This window comes from Schistocerca gregaria, chromosome 2 (assembly GCF_023897955.1).
Source record: "Schistocerca gregaria isolate iqSchGreg1 chromosome 2, iqSchGreg1.2, whole genome shotgun sequence".
NCBI classification, from domain to species: domain Eukaryota; kingdom Metazoa; phylum Arthropoda; class Insecta; order Orthoptera; family Acrididae; genus Schistocerca; species Schistocerca gregaria.
In genome coordinates this window covers 228,190,594-228,213,010 of record NC_064921.1, presented here as the reverse complement: position 1 = coordinate 228,213,010, position 22,417 = coordinate 228,190,594, and the positions used below count along the sequence as shown (strand labels likewise).

Genomic DNA, 22,417 nt, shown 5'->3' with positions numbered 1-22,417 from the left:
TAGTCCTGTGGAACGGCTTGCCATGCCATTTCCACCTGGCACCTCAGTTGGACCAGCGTTCGTGCTGGACGTGCAGACCGCGTGAGACGACGCTTCATCCAGTCCCAAACATGCTCAATGGGGGACAGATCCGGAGATCTTGCTGGCCAGGGTAGTTGACTTACACCTTCTAGAGCACGTTGGGTGGCACGGGATACATGCGGACGTGCATTGTCCTGTTGGAACAGCAAGTTCCCTTGCCGGTCTAGGAATGGTAGAAGGATGGGTTCGATGACGGTTTGGATGTACCGTGCACTATTCAGTGTCCCCTCGACGATCACCAGAGGTGTACGGCCAGTGTAGGAGATCGCTCCCCACACCATGATGCCGGGTGTTGGCCCTGTGTGCCTCGGTCGTATGCAGTCCTGATTGTGGCGCTCACCTGCACGGCGCCAAACACGCATACGACCATCATTGGCACCAAGGCAGAAGCGACTCTCATCGCTGAAGACGTCACGTCTCCATTCGTCCCTCCATTCACGCCTGTCGCGACACCACTGGAGGCGGGCTGCACGATGCTGGGGCGTGAGCGGAAGACGGCCTAACGGTGTGCGGGACCGTAGCCCAGCTTCACGGACACGGTTGCGAATGGTCCTCGCCGATACCCCAGGAGCAACAGTGTCCCTAATTTGCTGGGAAGTGGCGGTGCGGTCCCCTACGGCACTGCGTAGGATCCTACGGTCTTGGCGTGCATCCGTGCGTCGCTGCGGTCCGGTCCCAGGTCGTCGGGCACGTGCACCCTCCGCCGACCACTGGCGACAACATCGATGTACTGTTGAGACCTCACGCCCCACGTGTTGAGCAATTCGGCGGTACGTCCACCCGGCCTCCCGCATGCCCACTATACGCCCTCGCTCAAAGTCCGTCAACTGCACATACGGTTCACGTCCACGCTGTCGCGGCGTGCTACCAGTGTTAAAGACTGCGATGGAGCTCCGTATGCCACGGCAAACTGGCTGACACTGACGGCGGCGGTGCACAAATGCTGCGCAGCTATCGCCATTCGAAGGCCAACACCGCGGTTCCTGGTGTGTCCGCTGTGCCGTGCGTGTGATCATTGCTTGTACAGCCCTCTCGCAGTGTCCGGAGCAAGTATGGTGGGTCTGACACACCGGTGTCAATGTGTTCTTTTTTCCATTTCCAGGAGTGTATTTCCTACTCAGTCATTGAATCAATCCGAGCTTGTACTCTGTCACTAACGATCTCGTTGTCATCGGGACGTTAAATCCTAACCTTCCTTCCTTTCTTTCTTCATAATAAAAACTGGACAAATGTTTTGCAGGCTACGTGTTTTGGTTTTTTTATGTAGTGTGCTGAGGCTCAGAATTGAATTAGATGAATGAGAGAAAATTACTAAAATCTCGCTGTTGTTTGTCGGTGGAACTATTTATATGTGTGTTTTCTGTTCTTTAGGACACCACACAAATAAATATGCACCTTTAGGCACAGATGCACTCACTCTTCCGAAGCCTTACGGGACTCAGCTGAATAGTTGCGAGCAAACGGGGGATAGTGCACGGAGGACACTACATTGGGAATTGGGGCTGCCCGGGCGTGCTCGTATGGCCGAAGGGGTTAAGGCAACCATTCTAGATATACGGAACACCTGGGTTCGAGTCCTGGCCAGCACAAACTTTCACATTCCGCCGTTGCATTTAACGGAAAGCCCCTATGCAGCTGAGATCTGAAAAAATTATCTTTAATCCGGTAGAACTAATTCTCAACAGGCTGGCAATAAACCAAGATGGTCTAACGCGTGACTACACCAACTGCGTTGCATACTTCGTAACTCTTTGAGAGCATGTTGCTCTCTGTTTCACGCGACAAAGATTGAACAGGGGCCAACCAGTGGACTCTGCACCACCTCGATTCACAGCTCCACTCACTGAGCACACAGTAGAACTGTAACGTCCACCGTGTTGTGCCTGGTCTAAAAGTTTCTGTCTCTTCTACGGTACCTGATTAAGGATTATTTTCTTATTTCTGGTTATGATAGTTAAGCAGTCTGGAGCAGGGCCTTATCAGATCAGCACAAGACTGCAATAGTGCATTAAAAGGCGCCCACATGACCAGAATAATTCCTTCCTTCACGTAAGCTATGATTTATGCAAACTGCCTTGTGGCTCTTTTTCTGCAGATGGTAACAGAATATTTAATGCTCCATGACATTTCGTGTGCATTGTATATTGTTAGCTGAATGTAAAGAAGCGATCATAACAGCAGTCCACAAAGAGGCAGATTAACAAGAATGCAAAAATTATAGAGGCTTCTCACTAGTTAGCACGGCCAACAAAGTGTTCTCCAAGATTTTCCAGGCAATATTTGAACCATATTAAAGAGGTAATAGATGAGAAACAAGCAGGAATTCTGAAGAATCGTTCAAACTCTGGGCAAGTATTTGTCCTGAAAGAAACCATATCAGAATACTGGGAGTGGAGCGAAACAGTTGTAGTCCTGTTTGTTGATTTCAGCCGACGATAACACAAACAGAGAAAAGTCATCGGAAAAATCCGGAAGTTCCTAGCATCAAAGAAGACTAAAAATCTTGTAAAAGCTACACTCGAAGGCAAAATGAAACTGATTGAGAACGTTCCATGGATTTTAACATAAAAGCAGACGCCGTTCAAGGCGATGAAATATCACCATGCTAGTTCAATATTACAGAAAGCACTGGAATCTTTAGGTGAAGCATAAGAGGGAATTAGCATTGCATTAAAAATGAATGTAGATACTGGCCTTTGTCGATGACGTAGCATTAATCGCTGAAAATATATATCTGAAAATACTGGCAAGAAAGCTACTAAGAAAAGCAAACAAAGTTGCATTAGAGGCAAAAGACGAGAAAACAACATTCATAAAGGCAGAAGGAAATCACAAGACTACAAGACAAGAAGCTGGGAAACCTTATAGATATGTACATTTTTGGAGTAGCACTTGAGTTTAAATATCTGTTGGTAGTAAAAAGCAGAAATTATGGGAAAAGGATACAGAAGCAAGGATCAAAGCGGCATCCAGAGTGAAATATACACTCAAAAAAGTATTTTTATACAAATTTTTTTCAGGAGGAACCAAAATAAGGATATATACACTGAAGCGCTAAAGAAAGTGGCATAGGCATGCGTTTTCAAATACAGAGATATGTAAACAGGCGCAATAACACACTGCGGTCGGCAACGTCTACATAAGACAACAAGTGTCTGGGACACAGGATGTCCGAGGTAGCGATGAAGTGGGGATTTTCCCGTATGACCATTTCACGAGTGTACCGTGAGTGTCATGAATCCGGCAAAACATCAAATCTGTGACCGGAAAATGATCCTGCAAGAACTGGACCAACGACGACTGAAGAGAATCGTTCAACGTGACAGAAGTGCAACCCTTTCGCAAATTGCTCCAGATTTCAATGCTGGGCCACCAACAAAGGTCAGCGTGTGAATCATTCAATGAAACATCATCGATATGGGCTTTCGAAGTAGAAGGCCCACTGGCGTACCCTCGATGACTGCATGACACAAAGCTTTACACCTCGCCTGGGCCGATCAACAGCGACGTTGGACTCTTGATGACGGGTTGGACAAGTCTCGTATCAAATTGTATCGAGCGGATGGACGTGTACGGGTATGGAGACAACCCATTGAATTCATGAACCCCGCTTGCCAGCAGGAACTGTTCAAGCTGGTGGAGGCTCTGTAATGGTGTGGAGCGTGTGCAGTTGGAGTGTTGGGACTCCTGATATGTCTACATACGACTCTGACAGGTGACACGTACGTAAGCATTCTGTCTGATCACCTGCCTCTGTTCATGACCATTGTGCATTCCGACGGACTTGGGCAATTCCAGCAGGACAATGCGACAACCCACACGTCCAGACTTGCTACAGAGTGGCTCCAGAAACACTCTTCTGAGTTTCAACACTTCCGCTGGCCACCAAACTCCCCAGAGATGAACATTACTGAGCGTATCTGGGATGTCTTGCTACGTACTGTTCAGAAAAGATCTCCACTTCTCGGTCTCCTACGGATTTGTGGACAGCCCTGTAAGATTCATGGTGTCAATCCCTTCCAGCACTACTTCAGACATTAGTTTAGTCTATGCCACGTCGTGTTGCGGCACTTCCGCGTTCTCTCTGGGTCCCTGCATAGTATTAGGCAAGTATACCAGTTTGTTTGACTCTTCAGTGCATAAAATTATAATCAGACCGCTGTTACTACATGGGGCAAAAATATGAAGGACAGATAAGCATACGGAGAGAAAGATGTGGACTGCTGGAAATAAAACGCTGCGGAAGTTATTTGTACCAGGTATTGTAAAGAAGGAGAATGGCGGAGGAGGAAGAACAGAGAGCTCATATATATAATAGCTCAGATATTACGGAAGCCAATATAAAGGGACTCTGATGAGCCAGCCAAGTCTATAGAAGAAAGGAGGGATTAAGACTGAGAGAAATGTCAGAGAGAAAACCCGAAGGTCGAAGACTTTTGACAGACCGAAAATAATACGGAAAGGCCAGGTGGCCAAGGATTTTTAGATACTTAAAGCTAGAGAACAAGACGCAAATGGCAGAACGCTGTGAAGAAGGCTATTTGACGAAGTCAAAAAACTGACTGCGGTTTGTGAGGCCAAGAGAGTAAGGTTGCGGTCACGTTGGCACCGACATCGGTGGATTACACTGACGATCGACATTGGCCAAAGACTGCGGATCTTGTCAAGTCATTACGCAATTACGTGCGTGGTCGCAATGCGGCCGATCTCATCGGCCGAACATAAAGACTTCGGACAAGATTCGGTGAAATTCAAATCAGTTTGCTTTCTTCGGTTGAATCGGTCGATGTTAATATAAGCGAAATATGGACTGTAACTAAATGATAATTTTAGTCCAAGGAAGGTGTTCGTGGTATCCTGAGGATGAAAAATATCATAATCAGGAAATTTCCAGGAATATGTGGACTGAAAAAGCAGCTTAATTGGAAACTACAAGCAGACAAACTTTTAATCCCAAATTTTAGGCGTAATTTATAACCTCAAACATAATTTGTGCAAGTCAAAGGGGTAGCATATCTTATCCTTAAAGTTACTGTAGTGGATCTTTTTGGGTTGTTGGGTTGTTGTAAGTGGACATTAGCTGTATGCAAAGTACTGCTACTGCTTACCGGTATCTTTGTGCCAGTAGGTTGTTGATTCTGTAATATCAGGTGGTTTGCAAATGTGGTGCATGTTTTTCCACTTTTCAGCAATTTAGGAGTTCAGAGTATCTTGTTCTAAAATATATATTTGTCTTTCACATGTACACTGAATGACACTAACTGAAGGTCAGTTGACGTATGTCTGTTATGCTGAATTTGAATTTGTGCAGAGTATTTGCAATATTAAAATACGTTAATATTCTTGATATACACCAATAATTTTTCCAGTAGTGGTAGTCATGGAGAAAAAATTCTCTTTGCTGGTTACAGTAATATTACATTCACTGGGAAAACCGGAGGACTACTACCAGAGAAAGTAAATGAAGCCTTCAAGATGAATTTAAGACCTAAGAGGGAAAATGACGCTGTTAAATAAAATGTAGATGGCGCAGCTATAGACTGTGTAACAAATGCAAAATTTCTAAGAATGAATAATGATTTTCGGTTGAAGTGGTTTGAACACCCAAAGATATTTGCAAACAGAATGTCATCACTATATTATGCCCTTAGATCCCTGTCATCAATGAGTAACAGCCACTGCCTTTTAGTCACATATTATACATTTGAACACTCAGTTCTTAGATATGGCATCATTTCCTATAGAATAACGCACAAAATAAGAACACAATTTTCAAAATTCAGGACCGTAAGAATAATAACCAAAAACAGTAGTCGTGCTCATTCTAAGAGTCTGTTCGAACACTGGCCACTTTCATTGCACCATGCGAATACACGTCAAAAAATAACATCGATAATTACTGCACAATCAACTCTCCGTGACAATAGAACAAGATCTAGACTCAAATTACAAGCTACAATTATCAATAAAGACTAAACATAAGGCTCAAAACAGTATTTTCTACCAAGGAATAAAACTGAGCAATAAATTACCAAAGGAGATTATAGAAATTTCTGAAACAAACTTATTTAAAAAGACAGCTAGAAATTACCTCTTAACCAAAACGTTCTATACATTGGAAGATTACTTAGGTACCAGAAAGTCGGGGTTTGGCAAAAAGAATGTAACACAAATAATAACAACGATAATAAACCATTTGTCATTACACATAACACTTTCACACTATATTTTTTTTCTTTTTTTCTTTCTTTTTTTTTTTTTTTTTGGAAAAACGTACACCCAAAGCTACGCAATGTGTAATTCCAGTCTCTTGTCCTCTTTCTGAGTTCAACATGTTACTCCTTACAGAGGGATGCTGACTCAGTTTTTCAAGCTGGAAAATGGGAAGTTGTGGTGCACAAAATGGTCCTGGCATTAGCTGCTAGTATATGTATTGTGTTTAGTGTAATAATACAGCGTGTGTAGCGTTTGCAGTGACTCGGAGTGAGGAATGAATGAACAGTACAGCTTTAGACTTTTTCACTACTAAATAATTAACATGTAAAAGGTATTGAACACAAGTGTTAAGTCCAACGAGGTATCACTGTTTTAAATAGGCCCCTGTCTTCATACATACATTCTGATTTAGGTTTTCCATGCTTTCCCTAAATTATTTCAGGCAAATGCCAGGATGATTCCTACTATAAGGCCACGGCCGACTGCATGTTCCATCCTCCTCATACTAGACCTGTAAGTCTGTAAATGCATGTATATGCGAATTCCTTTATTTTTTTCGTTCTTAAATTGTAATACATGTGTTGTTGTTGTGGTCTTCAGTCCTGAGACTGGTTTGATGCAGCTCTCCATGCTACTCTATGCTGTTCAAGCTTCTTCATCTCCCAGTACCTACTGCAACCTACATCCTTCTGAATCAGCTTACTGTATTCATCTCTTGGTTTCCCTCTACGATTTTTAACCTCCACGCTGCCCTCCATTGCTAAATGTGTGATCCCTTGATGTCTCAGAACATGCCCTACCAACTGGTCCCTTCTTATTGTCAAGTTGTGCCACAAACTCCTCTTCTCCCTTATTCTATTCAATACCTCATCATTAGTTACGTGATTTGCCCAACTAATCTTCAGCATTCTTCTGTAGCACCACATTTCGAAAGCTTCTATTCTCTTCTTGTCCAAAATATTTATCGTCCATGTTTCACTTCCATACAAGTACTTTCAGAAACGACTTCCTGAAACTTAAATCTTTACTTGATGTTAACAAATTCCTCTTCTTCAGAAACGCTTTCCTTGCCATTGCCAGTCTAAATTTTATATCCTCTCTGCTTCGACCATCATCAGTTATTTTTCTCCCCAAATAGTAGAACTCCTTTACTACTTTAAGTGTCTCATTTCCTAATCTAATTCCCTCAGCATCACCCGACTTAATTCGACTACATTCCAAGATCCTCGTTTTGCTTTTGTTGATGTTCATCTTATATCCTTCTTTCAAGACACTGTCCATTCCGTTCAACTACTCTTCCAAGTCCTTTGCTGTCTCTGACAGAATTACAATATCATCGGCGAACCTCAAAGTTTTTACTTCTTCTCCATGGATTTTAATATCTACTCCGAATTTTTCTTTTGTTTCCTTTACTGCTTGATCAATATACAGATTGTGTAATATCGGGGAGAGGCTACAAATTGTAAATAGCCTTTCGCTCCCTGTATTGTACCCCTGCCACCTTTAGAATTTGAAAGAGAGTATTCCAGTCAACATTGTCAGAAGCTTTCTCTAAGTCTACAAATTCTAGAAACGTATGTTTGCCTTTCCTTAATCTTTCCTCTAAGATAAGGTGTAAGGTCAGTATTGCCTCACGTGTTCCAACATTTCTACGGAACCCAAACTGATCTTCCCCGAGATCGACTTCTACCAGTTTTTCCATTCGTCTGTAAAGAATTCGTGTTAGTATTTTGCAGCTGTGACATATTAAACTGATAGTTCGTAATACAAAACATGTTCAATATCCTTGTAAAAGAGCTCTACAGATGAATAACACAACCACTACTACAACTACCACTACTAATCTTGCTTATCAATGTCACTGCGAATCATTTCGAGTACGTAACATAAAGTTTCTCTCGTCATTCACGTGTCCGTAAAACTTGTCTGGTTAATACAGTAACTGTCGAAAGAGGGCACAGTACTAGCCGGGTTCTTTTTGAGGCAGTTGTCGCTCATTCACAGGCATTCGGCGCTTTTTAAACAGCCTCCAAGCGCAGAGGCATCCGCCCGTCCACGGAGGCTAACGTCTTGCCTCCTTGATAGAACAGATCTAGCCTAACACAACCCAGTCTTCTTAATCTTTTACACAGAGTACGCCAAGGAACTTTCCCCCCTTCTTGCAGCGGTGTACCGTAGGTCTCTAGAAGAGCGAAGCGTTCCAAAGGATTGGAAAAGGGCACAGGTCATCCCCGTTTTCAAGAAGGGACGTCGAACAGATGTGCAGAACTATAGACCTATATCTCTAACGTCGATCAGTTGTAGAATTTTGGAACACGTATTATGTTCGAGTATAATGTCTTTTCTGGAGACTAGAAATCTACTCTGTAGGAATCAGCATGGGTTTCGAAAAAGACGGTCGTGTGAAACCCAGCTCGCGCTATTCGTCCACGAGACTCAGAGGGCCATAGACACGGGTTCACAGGTAGATGCCGTGTTTCTTGACTTCCGCAAGGCGTTTGACACAGTTCCCCACAGTCGTTTAATGAACAAAGTAAGAGCATACGGACTATCAGATCAATTGTGTGATTGGATTGAGGAGTTCCTAGATAACAGAACGCAGCATGTCATTCTCAATGGAGAGAAGTCTTCCGAAGTAAGAGTGATTTCAGGTGTGCCGCAGGGGAGTGTCATAGGACCGTTGCTGTTCAAATGATACATAAATGACCTGGTGGATGACATCGGAAGTTCACTGAGGCTTTTTGCAGATGATGCTGTGGTGTATCGAGAGGTTGCAACAATGGAAAATTGTACTGAAATGCAGGAGGATCTGCAGCGAATATACACATGGTGCACGGAATGGCAATTGAATCTCAATGTAGACAAGTGTAATGTGATGCGAATACATAGAAAGATAGGTCCCTTATCATTTAGCTACAAAATAGCAGGTCAGCAACTGGAAGCAGTTAATTCCATAAATTATCTGGGAGTACGCATTAGGAGTGATTTAAAATGGAATGATCATATAAAGTTGATCGTCGGTAAAGCAGATGCCAGACTGAGATTCATTGGAAGAATCCTAAGGAAATGCAATCCGACAACAAAGGAAGTAGGTTACAGTACGCTTGTTCGCCCAATGCTTGAATACTGCTCAGCAGTGTGGGATCCGCACCAGGTAGGGTTGATAGAAGAGATAGAGAAGATTCAACGGAGAGCAGCGCGCTTCGTTACAGGATCATTTAGTAATTGCGAAAGCGTTACGGAGATGATAGATAAACTCCAGTGGAAGACTCTGCTGGAGAGACGCTCAGTAGCTCGGTACGGGCTTTTGTTAAAGTTTCGAGAACGTACCTTCACCGAAGAGTCAAGCAGTATATTGCTCCCTCCTACGTATATCTCGCGAAGAGACCATGAGGATAAAATCAGAGAGATTAGAGCCCACACAGAAGCATACCGACGATCCTTCTTTCCACGTACAATACGAGACTGGAATAGAAGGGAGAACCGATAGAGGTACTCAGGGTACCCTCCGCCACACACCGTCAGGTGGCTTGCGGAGTACGGATGTAGATAGATGGATAGAAAGCGAGAAGGAGATCGGACGCACTGTGATTTACCTGGAGACCTGAGTTGACGGCGTCTGGTAACTGTAGGTCCCACTGCGAACGAAGCCTCAGAGAGTACGAGCACTGTATCTTTACTGTATAAACCTTGCAGGAAATTGACGACTATTGCAAGCTATTCCCGAGGTACTGTACATTATCTGTCACCGTGTACGTGCTCCTTTTTTTTGTTGTTGTCAAAACAGAAGACACGTTATACCTCGAGGTACACGTAATCTTCCAGAAAACTCGATTGTTGACGTCCTATTTAGAGAAATCCATTGTTTTTTTGCAGTAAGTATCTCTACGACACTGAGTAGCAATATAAATTATTGTAGGTAATGCGTCCCTCCACACACCAAGTATGTAAAAATGTATTCCAGTTTGTATTGGGAAGTAGTATTTGTTTACTTGTTTCGCAGCAGCATCTGTGAACAGACGACGTAAACTTTGTTCACGAGGAGTCTGCACTGCTTACCACACGTGATTTTAGGAATTACACGTAGTTCAAGAGTTGGCTAATATGCTAACACGTTTAACTACTTCTGTTGCATCTTTTGACGCAACAAAAGAGTGTATGAGGAGAGCTTGGATGAATTAAAGCGGGACAATTGTCTGATCAGTCTTTCAGTGTCTGTGTCACACAATAGTTTTTAAATCATAAGGCATAAATCTCCCCGTTTTTTGCTCCTGGTATTGAAAAAGTACCCTCTCTCTCCTAGTGTCGCATCTTAAAAAGGCTGTACTCTGTCTGCAGACAGGCCAATAGCCTGGACACAGACTAGCGTCACAGACGTTGTCTGAAAAAGTTCGTTTTGATATTATGGAGAAATCTGGAGCTTCAGACGCAATGGTCTTTTGGGACACAGAATCAGAAAGTATATTCTTTCGCGTTTTAGTACGAATTCGTGGGTGCCATGTTATAACCATATTCCAAGAAAGGGTCGTGAGAATAAGACGCAATGGTCAGTTAGTGCACCAAAATATGAAAGCAACCACTTTTCCTTCATACTGTACGCCAAGTCTTAAAGAACAATATAATAACTCCAATCCCAAAGCAAGCAGGTGTTGACAGATGTCAAAATTACCGAACTATCAGTTTACTAAGCCACGGCTCCAAAATACTAACACGAATTCTTCACAGAAGAATGGAAAAAAATGGTAGAAGCCGACCTCGGGGAAGATCAGTTTGGATTCCGTAGAACTATTGGAACACCTGAGGAAATACTGACTCTACGACTAATCTTAGAAGATAGATTACGGAAGGCAAAACTACGTTTCCAGCATTTGTAGACTTAGAGAAAGCTTTTGACAATGTTGACTGGAATACTATCTTTCAAATTCTGAAGGTCGCAGGGATCAAATACAGGCTATTTACAATTTGTACAGAAACCAGATGGCAGTTATAAGAATCGAGGGGCATGACAGTGAAGAAGTGGCTGGGAGGGGAGTGAGACAGGGTTATACCCTATCCCCGATGTTATTAAATCGCTATATTGAGCAAGCAGTAAGGAAAAAAAAAAGAAAAATTCGGAGTAGGAATTAAAATCCATGGAGAAGAAATAAAAACTTTGAGATCTGCTGGTGACATTGTAATTCTGTGAGACAGCAAAGGACTTGCTTGGAAGAGCAGTTGAATGGAATGGACAGTGTCTTGAAAGGAGGATATAAGATGAACATCAACAAAAGCAAAACGGGAATGATGGAATGTAGTCGAATTAAGTCGGGAATTATATTAGGAAATGAGACACTTTAAGTAGTAAAGGAGTTTTGCTATTTGGGGAGCAAAATAACTGATGATGCTTGAAGCAGAGAGGATATAAAATGTAGACTGGCAATGGCAAGGAAAGCGTTTCCGAAGAAGAGAAATTTTTAACATCGAGTATTGATTTAAGTGTCAGGAAGTCGTTTCTGAAAGTATTTGTATGGAGTGTAGCCATGTATGGAAGTGAAATATGGACAATAACTAGTTTGGACAAGAAGAGATTAGAAGCTTTCGAAATGTGGTGCTACAGAAGAATGCTGAAGATTAGATGGGTATGTTACATAACTAATGAGGAGGTATTGAATAAAATTGGGGGAGAAGAGAAATTTGTGGTACAACTTGACTAGAAGAAGGGATGGGTTGGTAGGACGTGTTTTGAGGCATCAAGGGATCACCCACTGAGTATTGGAGGGCAGCGTGGAGTGTAAAAATCGTAGAGGGAGACCAAGAGATAGATAAAATAAGAAGATTCAGAAGGGTGTAGGTTGCAGTAGGTACTTGGAGATGAAGAAGGTTGCACAGGATAGAGTAGCATGGAGAGCTGCATCAAACCAGTCTCTGGACTAAAGACCACAACAACAACAACAGTATGACAACGGAATAGCACTGATAACTGATGCAAAGTACCCTCCTACGCTCACCATGCAGTGGATTGTGGAGTATATACACGGTCCAGTCGCGTTAATGTGACCACCGCTTATGTACGAAGTCAACGTCCAATAAACACGAACTGAGGGAAAGTCAGTGGAGGTCATATAAAACGTGTCGGGGGGACGCGGAAAACAGTGCAGTCGTTGTCGTAATGCCTAAACGGAACGGTTTATCTGAATTGCAAAAGGATATGATTATTGGCTTTCGGGCCAAGAATGGAAGCTTTTCCGAAACGTAGAAGTTCGTAAGCTGCTCGCTTGCCGCCGTGGTTAAAGTAAACTGTGCGTAGCAACTGCGGTGCACCACCGGCCATAGATGACAGGTGTGAACGACGGTTACGGAGATGTGTAAGGGCAAATAGACCTGCAACTCTTGAGAAGATGAACCAAAGGGCTACCAACAGTGTCTCCTCAACGAGCGCCTGGTTCATGCACCAATGCTAACTCCTGTTTATTGGCGACGAAGGCTGGATGTACACACCAGTATCTCAACTATACGTCCACTGAGTGGCGACAGTGGCCGTTTCAGATAAATAACGCTTTATGCTCCCTCGGACAGGTGGCTGTTGGCGTTTATGGCGTGAAACTGAATGCAAACACCTTGCAAAAGTAGAACAGTATTGGGCTGGGGAATGTTCCCGTGGCATTCCCCGGGGTGATCTGGTTATCGTGGAAGGCACTGTGGATCAATAAATATATGCATCTATCCTTGGGGACCATATCCAGCTCTACATGCAGTTTGTTTTGCCTCAGCACTATGGCACCTACCAGCAGGACAATGCAACTAGTCACATGGCTAGCAGTGTACGTGCGTGGGTCGATGAGCGCCAGAGTTTACCGTACTCCCCCTGGCCACCAAAATCCACAGATTTACACGCAGTCGAGAATCTCTGGGCCACCTCGAATGGGCTGTTCGCGTCGTGGATCCTCAACCGAAAAACATAGAGCAGCTGGCCCACGGCAGTGGCAGTCGGTGTGACTCCATATCCCAGTCGGTACCTTCCAGAACCTCACTGACTGCAAGTCTGACGCTGCAAAATGTGTCTATCAGGCTTCTGACAGGTGGTCACATTAGTGTGTCTGGACAGTATATGTAGCAGGTAAGACAGCCGAGAACTGCGTAACATAGAGAAAAAGAATTATTCAAATTACTTAACACTAGAGAAGCAAGAAGATAGGAAGATTATACAGATGTTAGCGAAAGAGGATTTGTTCGGCGTTAGGAACAACTCAGACAACTTACTACAAGGATATGATAATAATATTTCTGAAATTGTTGGTTTGGTCATAGATGGAAGTAAAACGCGGGAACAGATCCTTCAGGCATTTGAAATGATACAGTAGTATGTGTAGTATGTGTCATACGTTTGAGTAACAAAGTGAAGAGACCGGAAGTTACCGGAAAGAGAAACAGGTTTGATGAGAAATACGCTCAGGTCGTTCTCTGAAAACGGGTTTTAAATAGCAGAAGACGGTATCGCTTGGGAGTCGTCTTTCGTAAGGATTTTTTACGACAATGGGTATAGTACGTAATGAGACACAATGAAAATGTCGTAGGATACAAAGAAATGGCGCACACGTCGAACCGATAATTGATTTATAGACGAGAAAACTACTGCTTTGTAAACTTCATTGTGAGAAGTACGAGGACGTGGTGAAAACTAATACCTCCGAAATTTTTCTTGTGAAAAGTCTTAAAAGTTACTGAATAAATCAAATATTGTTAACATTCTCCACCTTTGTTCTTCGTGTCTACATATTTACAGCCCTCTGCTGCTAGAGGGCTCCGAAATGTAGCGTGTAAGATGCCGATGTATAACTTATCTACACTGAAGCGCCGAAGAAACTGGTATAAGCATTTGTATTCAAATACAGAGATATGTAAACAGGTATAATACGGCGTTGCGGTCAGCAATGACTACGTAAAACAATAAGTTTACGGCATAGTTTTTAGATCGCTTACTGGTGCTACAATGGCAGTTTATCAAGATTTAAGTGAGTTTGAACGTGGTATTAATAGGCGGCGTACAAGCGATGGGACACAGCATCTCAGAGGTAGCGATGAAGTGGGGATTTTTCCGTATGACCATTTCGAGACCATTTCGCTACGGCCTGAAAAAGATCTCGCAAGAACGGGACCAACGACGACTGAAGAGAATCGCCCAACGTGAGAGAAGTTCAAGGCTTTCGCAAATTGCTGCAAATTTCAGCGCTCGGCCATCAACAAGTATCAGCGTGCGAACCATTCAACGAAACATCATCGATACTGGCTTCTGAAGCTGGAGGCTCACTCGTGTACCCTTGATGATTGCACAACACAAAGGTTTATGCCTCGCCTAGGTCCGTCAACACCGACATTGGACTGTTGATGACTGGAAACATATTGCCTGGATGGACGAGTCCCGTTTCAAATTGTATCGAGCGGATGGACGTGTACGGGTATGGAGATAACCTCACGAATGCATGGACCCTGCATTTCAGCGGGAGACTGTTCAAGCTGGTGGAGGCTCTGTAAAGGTGTGGAGCGTGTGCAGTTGGAGTGATATGGGATCCCTGATACGTCTACATACGACTCTGACAGGTGACACGTACATAAGCATCCTGTCGGATCACTTACATCCATTCATGAGCATTGTGCTTTCCGACGGACTTGGGAAATTCCAGAAGGACATTGCGACACCCCACGCGTCCAGACTTGCTACAGAGTGGCTCCAGAAACACTCTTCTGAGTTTAAACAGTTCCGCTGGCCACGAAAGTCCCTAGGCATGAACATTAGTAATCATATCTGGGATGCTATTCAGAAGAGATCTACACCATTCGGTCTCTTACAGATTTGTGGACAGCCCTGTAAGATTCATGGTGTCAGTTCCTCCCAGCACTACTTCAGACATTAGTCGAGTCCATGCTAAGTCGTGTTGCGACACTTCTAAGTGCTCGCAGGGGCACTACACGATATTAGGCAGGTGTACCAGCTTCTTTGGCTCTTCAGTGTATATCGATGCGTCAGAAACAGGATTCTGTAATAGAGTTTCGAATTTGAGGAGTTCATCGCCACATAGAGCCCTCTCTCCTTCAGGATGACGATGCCAGACTACACACGAGCGCTGCGTAACCTGCAATAGTCCGACGTCTTGAGTTTGCTGTCATCGATCATCCTTGAGACGGCCCCGACATGGTACCATCCGATTTCCGTCTGTTTCCAACACCTGAAGAACACTTTCGAGGAGTTTAGTCTGATAGTGATGAAGCAGTGCAATCAGAGGTGAGGTTGTGCATCCGTCAACATGAAACATTGTACAGTGACGGTATCGACAAACTGGTCTCTCGTTAGGAGAGAGGTGTTCTTCTCCAGGGCGAGATATAAATATGTAGATATGAAGACTAAAGATGTAAAATGTTAATAACAATTGTTTCATTTAGAAATCTCTAAGAGTTTTCACAAAAAAATTCGGAGATATTACTTGTCAGCACGTCCTCGCACAATAGCGGTCAAAAGTACGGTACATTGCAGTTCATCTACATCTACATCTACATTTATACTCCGCAAGCCACCCAACGGTATGTGGCGGAGGGCACTTTATGTGCCACTGTCATTACCTCCCTTTCCTGTTCGAGTCGCGTATGGTTCGCGGGAAGAACGAGTGCCAGAAAGCCTCCGTGCGCGCTAGAATCTCTCTAATTGTACATTCATGATCTTCTCGGGAGGTATAAGTGGGGGGTGGGGGGTGGGGGGGGGGGGGAAGCAATATATTAGATATCTCATCCAGAAATGCACCCTCTCGAAACCTGGATATCAAGCTACACCGCGATGCAAAGCGCCTCTCTTGCAGAATCTGCCACTTGAGTTTGCTAAACATCTCGGTAACGCTATCACGCTTACCAAATAACGCTGTGACGAAAAGCGCCGCTCTTCTTTGGATCTTCTCTATCTCCTCTATCAACCCTACCTGGTACGGATCCCACACTGGTGAGCAATACTCAAGTATAGATAGAACGAGTGTTTTGTAAGCCACCTCCTTTGTAGACGGACTATGCGATGTTATATTGTCAGTATGCCTATTTGTATACACCAACAATAGTACAGCACATAACTGTGTCAGTCCATCAGGATCTACTCGGCGCTGTGGTAATGTATCTAGTACACAAGGAAGGTCATACAGTTACAATGTAAAAATATATTCCTTTAGCTCAAACGTACTTTTTTATTTGCTTTGGTAGTACGGTATTTGTGCTGGCGTAGCCACAAGCGCCGGCACGGAGATGAAGGTCGCAAGAGCAGACAAGGCTGTGAGACGACTTCAGCCATTAGTTCTCTGACTAGGACCGCAGCACGACAGGAGCGGCCTCTAGCCGAAGGGTATATAAGCGCCTCTCCTGCCAGCCTGGGCACAGAAACCAGACTGTCGCCATGTTTTTTTAATTGTGTGTCAACTATGTTACTTGTCTGATTCCTGTGTATTTTATTAGCCTTGCCAACCCCTTTGCTTTATGTTTTAACTTTCCACAATTTTCCGCCGTTTTGCAATTTAAGTCACCGTTTTATAGCCTGCTTTTATTGTTTCTTTTGTTCTTACGTTTTTAAAAAGTCTGTAGGCTGCAGAGCAGCGTACTAAGCTGCTGCCAGCCCGCCCCATTCGGGGGGGAATCTAAATTCAATAAAGGAAAAGAAAAAAGAACAGCCTGGGCCGGACAGAAGAAGACGGACACAAGTAGACCCGGACTAGAAGAGAGCACCAGAAGAACTGTTACTTATGATCCATGTCCATTACTTGCATGGACATTGTGTATAGTGAAGGGCACTGACTGTTTGCTTGCAGACAATCGCTTGCGACATGTTCTTGTAAACGAAAGTTTTGTTTTGTCAATCTCCTTTATTGTAATAAAAACCACTAATGTGATTTGCTTGAAGTGTTGTTTAGCTATCCGAGAGAGCAGCATTCTTTAGACACCCTATGAGACACGAGTGGGCAGGACCCGACAGTATTAATTAACTATTGTTACTTAGACATCCAGAACGTGTTTGTTTATTTCTAGAGGCAACTAGAAGCATGCCGGTACACAAAGAACGCGGTATTGGTGTGAGACAAGCTGCTTTGTTCGCTTTGAAGAAGCGAAAGTCGCGGTCTAGCGTTGCTAGAGACTATGACAGAGTCGTCGGCAAAAACAGGAAGGAATAGTGGCCAATAAGACAAGGTCAGAAACGACAGAATGATTTGTAAGCAGTCAGCTGCCGATGCAAAAAAATGGGCTCGACAAATTAGGGATGATCTGGAGCAGCGTCATGGACTGAACCCGCAGGTCTCCAATGTAAAACGTCGCCTACTAGTAACTGTTTGAACTGCTAGACTACAATCACGTGAACCACTCATAAATTAAAATAAACGAGAAGGCCAGGATAGAGTTTTCAAACAACCAACAAACTTGGAATGCTGCAGATTGGTCCAAGGTTGTTGGGAGTGTTGAAGATAAATTTAATGAGTATTCTTCTGACGGTGTGGAGTTTATACGTCGACGAAAGGACAACAAAGAGTGTCAGGTACCGTCCATAAAGCACGGTTATGGCTGTGTCATGATGTGAGGACGTTTTCCTCGACGTGAACCTGGTTCTCTAGCCCAACCAGAAGGCACAAATGATCTTTTCCTGTACAATGACACTTTAGAAAAGAATATGGTTCCACACAGGAGAAAGAATATGCCGCGTAATTCCATATTGCAGCATTATAGTGATTCAAAACACACCTCCGGCCTTTCTTTTCCAGAGAAGAAAACGAAACTTTTCGACTGATCAAGCCAGAGCCCGGATTTAAGCCCACCCGAACATCTCTGGGATGTAGTAGACTGACGTGTTCATGGTAGAAATTACTCAGACAAGGACGAATTTGCTGAAGCCCTTTTGGATGATTAGTCAAAACTCCTACTTGACATATTACAGAAGTTTGTGGATTCAATGCCAAATCGATGTGCAGCTCTAATCAAAGCCAATAAGTATGTAACGAATTACTGGTTTGTTCTTCAGATTCCAAAATATTTCTGTTTTAATCTTACATACTTATCCTTAAATTAGTTTTGAGCCCGAGGAATTGTTTTTTTGTTTGAATGTAACGTATATTTGTTTAAACTAGATGTAATTATATACAAAATGGAGTATAATTACATACTTTTCAACTATCCATTGGCAATTTCTTCTATTACACACATTCTTATGTAACTAATACTATCTGCAAAACGCTTTTGAAGACTACTGCATATCCAGAAATCGTAAATGGCATAGCACTGTGGAGATAAAGATGATGCCAAGGCGTGGAGCGGTGGATGTGACATAATTCTATTAAACTCTCCGCTCTTTCCACAAATCAAAGATTGGGTGTGACCACTCTATCGATTCCAGATCGATTTCTTCAGATGAAAACTGCTTATATCCTCAAAGTCTACACAGTACACGTTGGTCCTGATGTGATATAACGAGCATTTTCGGCCACTACCTAAAACTGCTTGAAATTATCCGACCGTTTCCGTATCGACTCCTTTACTTGTATTAATTTTTTTATCAGCTGTCTTCGTGTGGTTCAAGTTTTCACTTTTGGTTTCTCATTTATAAATTATTCCCAGCTTTATCAACATGTACTGGAAATCAGACCCACCTCTTCATCAAAGTGACGAGATAGGTATTGTGCGGATTGGCTTCCACAAACTGATCCTGCAAAGCCTGATCTTGATTGTCACACTTGATTAGAAGAGCACTCAAGATATTTCAGTCGAAGCGAGAGATCAAACTATCTCGAATCTGATAACTCGTTTTGTGAAAAGAAGTTTTAATTACTTAAAAATTACTTGTTATTTGGTTAAAATAAGTTTTAATGACCATTAATGAATTGAAACATCGATAAAGCTACATCGATAACTCTCGTAATAAAATTTTAATGGCTGAGATCGCATTCAGTACTGGTTATCCCCGACGGCCGGTTTCAACAGCTAGGATTGTCATCTTCTGATCTTCAAACAAATGTGTTGTTATGCGTCCTGCTCCATTATGACTGTATCACACCTGTCGTGTCGACATTATAGTGGGTAGCGCATTCCACAGAGGTTTGCTGAAAATAAAAACATGTTTGTCACAAATAAAAGCAATACAGTTGAAAAGCACACCGTGTAACTAGTGATGGTCACGTACATAACATTCCATTTACGCTTGGCTCTGAGCACTATTGGACTTAACTTCTTTGGTCATCAGTCCCCTAGAACTTAGAACTACTTAAACCTAACTAATCTAAGGACATCACACACCTCCATGCCCGAGGCTCCATTTACGCTTCCTAGATGTTAAATTACATAACTATGCACATTTACTCACATATTTTATTTACATTTATATGACGAGTTTGAAATACATCATGGATCCACATTCTTTGAAGTATACAGTTCAACTCAATACAGTTCAGTTCAACAGCTGAACTATGTACTTGAAAGAGTGTGCATCCGTGACGTGTTTAACTCGTTATGTAAATTTAAAGATGTACGAATGTGCACTGTCACGTAATTAAACGTCTAACAAGCATGAGTGGAATGTTGTATGTGTAGACATACCTAGTTAGAGGATGTGCTCTTTAACTTTATTGTTTTTGTATCTGACAAACCTGTTTATATTTCTGACAAACCTGTGTGGAATGTGCTAAATACTATCCACTATAATGTCGACATGGTAGGTACGATACAGTCATGTTGGAACAGAACGTAAAACAACAAAAAAAAATTTGAAGATCAGTTGATGACAGTCTTAACTGTTGAAACAGGTCATCACGAATAAATATATTGAATGCCATCTTGGCCATCAAAAGTTACTTCACAGCAAATACAGGTCGCTGCTTTCCATCTCTAATTATGAGGAATTAGACCCTTGTAAAAGTTCCCCTAGACATAATCCAATTACAGTTTCGTAATTATTTCGGTATACATCACAATAATATTCTGTTGATATGATAATGTAGTGCCGGTGTTGTACAGAAGAACTATTGTTCTTCGGACAAGCGCTGTTGGCACTACAGCCGCTATGAAGTTCATGAAATGTATTCGCATTTGCGAATATGGACGATCATACGCTGTATAATGGAATTACGACACTGAAAATTTTGTGCCGCACCAGGACTTTCAATTAAAATGTCTCCCCTGTACGAGAATACACATTATGAATGTACGAGTGCAAGTTGGCGACGTGTGGAAGTTTGGGTCTAACCGTAAAACGTGCTCGGATTGCCTAACGGGAGCCGGCACGGTAGCTCAGCGTGTTCGGTCAGAGGGTTAGCTGCTCTCTGTAATAAAAAAAAAAAAAAAAGTCGAGTGAATGGATCAATAATGAACGTCAACGGGCGTCAGTGTAAGTCCGCCATGAACAATTTCAACGAACTATAACGAACAAAATGAGATAACAATTTTTAAAAAAATGGTAAGGTGACCGCTCGCGGTAAGGGGGATGTCCGGGTTTGAGTCCTGGTCTGGAACAAATTTTCATTTTCGTCATTCCATTACAAAGCTCATGTCTGACCACATTAGCAACTGCGAATATATTTCATATACTTTCTGTTGGATTTTTATTTTGGAATTTTCGTAGTGATTTTTGTGTGCGTATTGTTTTACCCTTACTAACCCACCCTTGATTCAGTCACTTTATTACAAACACGGTTTGCAGGCGAACGAAACCGGAAATTTATGAAGGACTGTAATGACATTCGAATGCACTGAATTATCGGTATAACTGTCCGTCAGCATAGCTTAAAATTACTTGAAACTTGATTTGAATCTTAAGACTCCTCCTAATTGTGACGTAGGACTTGTTTGACGCCATTGCAATGACGTCACAAGCCACTAGAATAGAAGAAGCGGCCTTAGCTGAAGGTGGTTGTGGTGACAGTCTTGGCACGCTACCGACGGCTGTTACAAGCAGACGTTTTGATAGCTATAGATGTGCGGATCTTATCATGCTGGCGCTGTATTGCTTCTGCCTAGCGTGAAGGTGGAAACACCAAAGCAATGATAAATGGAGTGCATCTCAAAAACGTAGTTCTTACTTCAGAAGTCACATAAACAAAGACTGCGCTTGAAACTTCCTGGCAGATTAAAACTGTGTGACGGACCGAGATTCGAACTCGGGACCTTTCCCTTACGCGGGCAAGTGCTCTTCCAACTGGGCTACCCAAGCACGACTTACGCCGCGTCCTCACACCTTTACTTCTGCCAGTACCTCGTCTCCTACCTTCCAAACTTTACAGAAGCTCTCCTGCGAACCTTGCAAAACTAGCACTCCTGGAAGAACGGATATTGCGGAGACATGGCTTAGCCACAGCCTGGGGGATGTTTCCAGAATGAGATTTTCTGTCTGCAACAGAGTGTGCGCTGATATGAAACTTCCTGGCAGATTAAAACTGTGTGCCGGACCGAGACTCGAACTCGAGACTTTTGCCTGAAGACCGCGCTTTTTTCGATATTTATAGAGTTATTAAATAAACATCCCAGTCAACTATGAAGCTATGGGCCTTCAAATGTGAACAATAAACGACCATAAGGTAAGTATAGCCCAGGGAATTCTGGGTTCGGGAATCTACATTACTAGGAGGAACTGGCATTAATACGCTTCATAAAAACTACCGGTACAGTAGCTCTCACGATCCAGCAACTGACCTCCGGAGGCAGCCGCGGTGAGCAGCGCGAGGAGCAGCAGCAGCAGCAGCGTCGGCGCCAACATTGATGCGTCTGGAAGCTCTCTGCTCGGCGGACCGCGCTGCACTGACCGCGACTGGCCACGGCCGCGCAGCTGGCAACCTGTTGCGTGGGACGGGCAGCCAGAACAGGTTCCGCTCTCTCGGACCCCGCCGCCTGCACATTGGGCGAGGTTGCAGCTCCTGGAAGCAAGCGAGCGCCAACCTGCAGGCAAGGGCGGAGGTCGGCGGCAGTACGCATCGCTGTTCTTCTGTAGCTAAAGGGCGCGTATCAAATCGACGACGACAAATTTCGAGGGTTTGTAGAGGACATCTTGAGGAACAAATTGGCGAAGGGAAGCCATATTCGGAAAAGTCATCGCCGGCCGCTGTGGCCGAGCGGTTCAAGGCGCTTCAGTCCGGAACTGATACGG

General features: G+C 43.4%; 1 protein-coding gene across 1 annotated transcript in view; it reads right to left on the bottom strand.

The window, feature by feature from the left end:
- LOC126336745 (uncharacterized) overlaps positions 1-22,087 on the bottom strand; it is a 165,616-nt gene extending 143,529 nt beyond the window's left edge. The window contains exon 1 of the mRNA XM_050000742.1: positions 21,967-22,087. Within this exon, the coding sequence (XP_049856699.1) occupies positions 21,967-22,030 (64 nt within the window). The 5' untranslated portion in view covers positions 22,031-22,087. The remainder of the gene's footprint in view (positions 1-21,966) is intronic.
- Between the last annotated feature and the right edge of the window lie 330 nt (positions 22,088-22,417).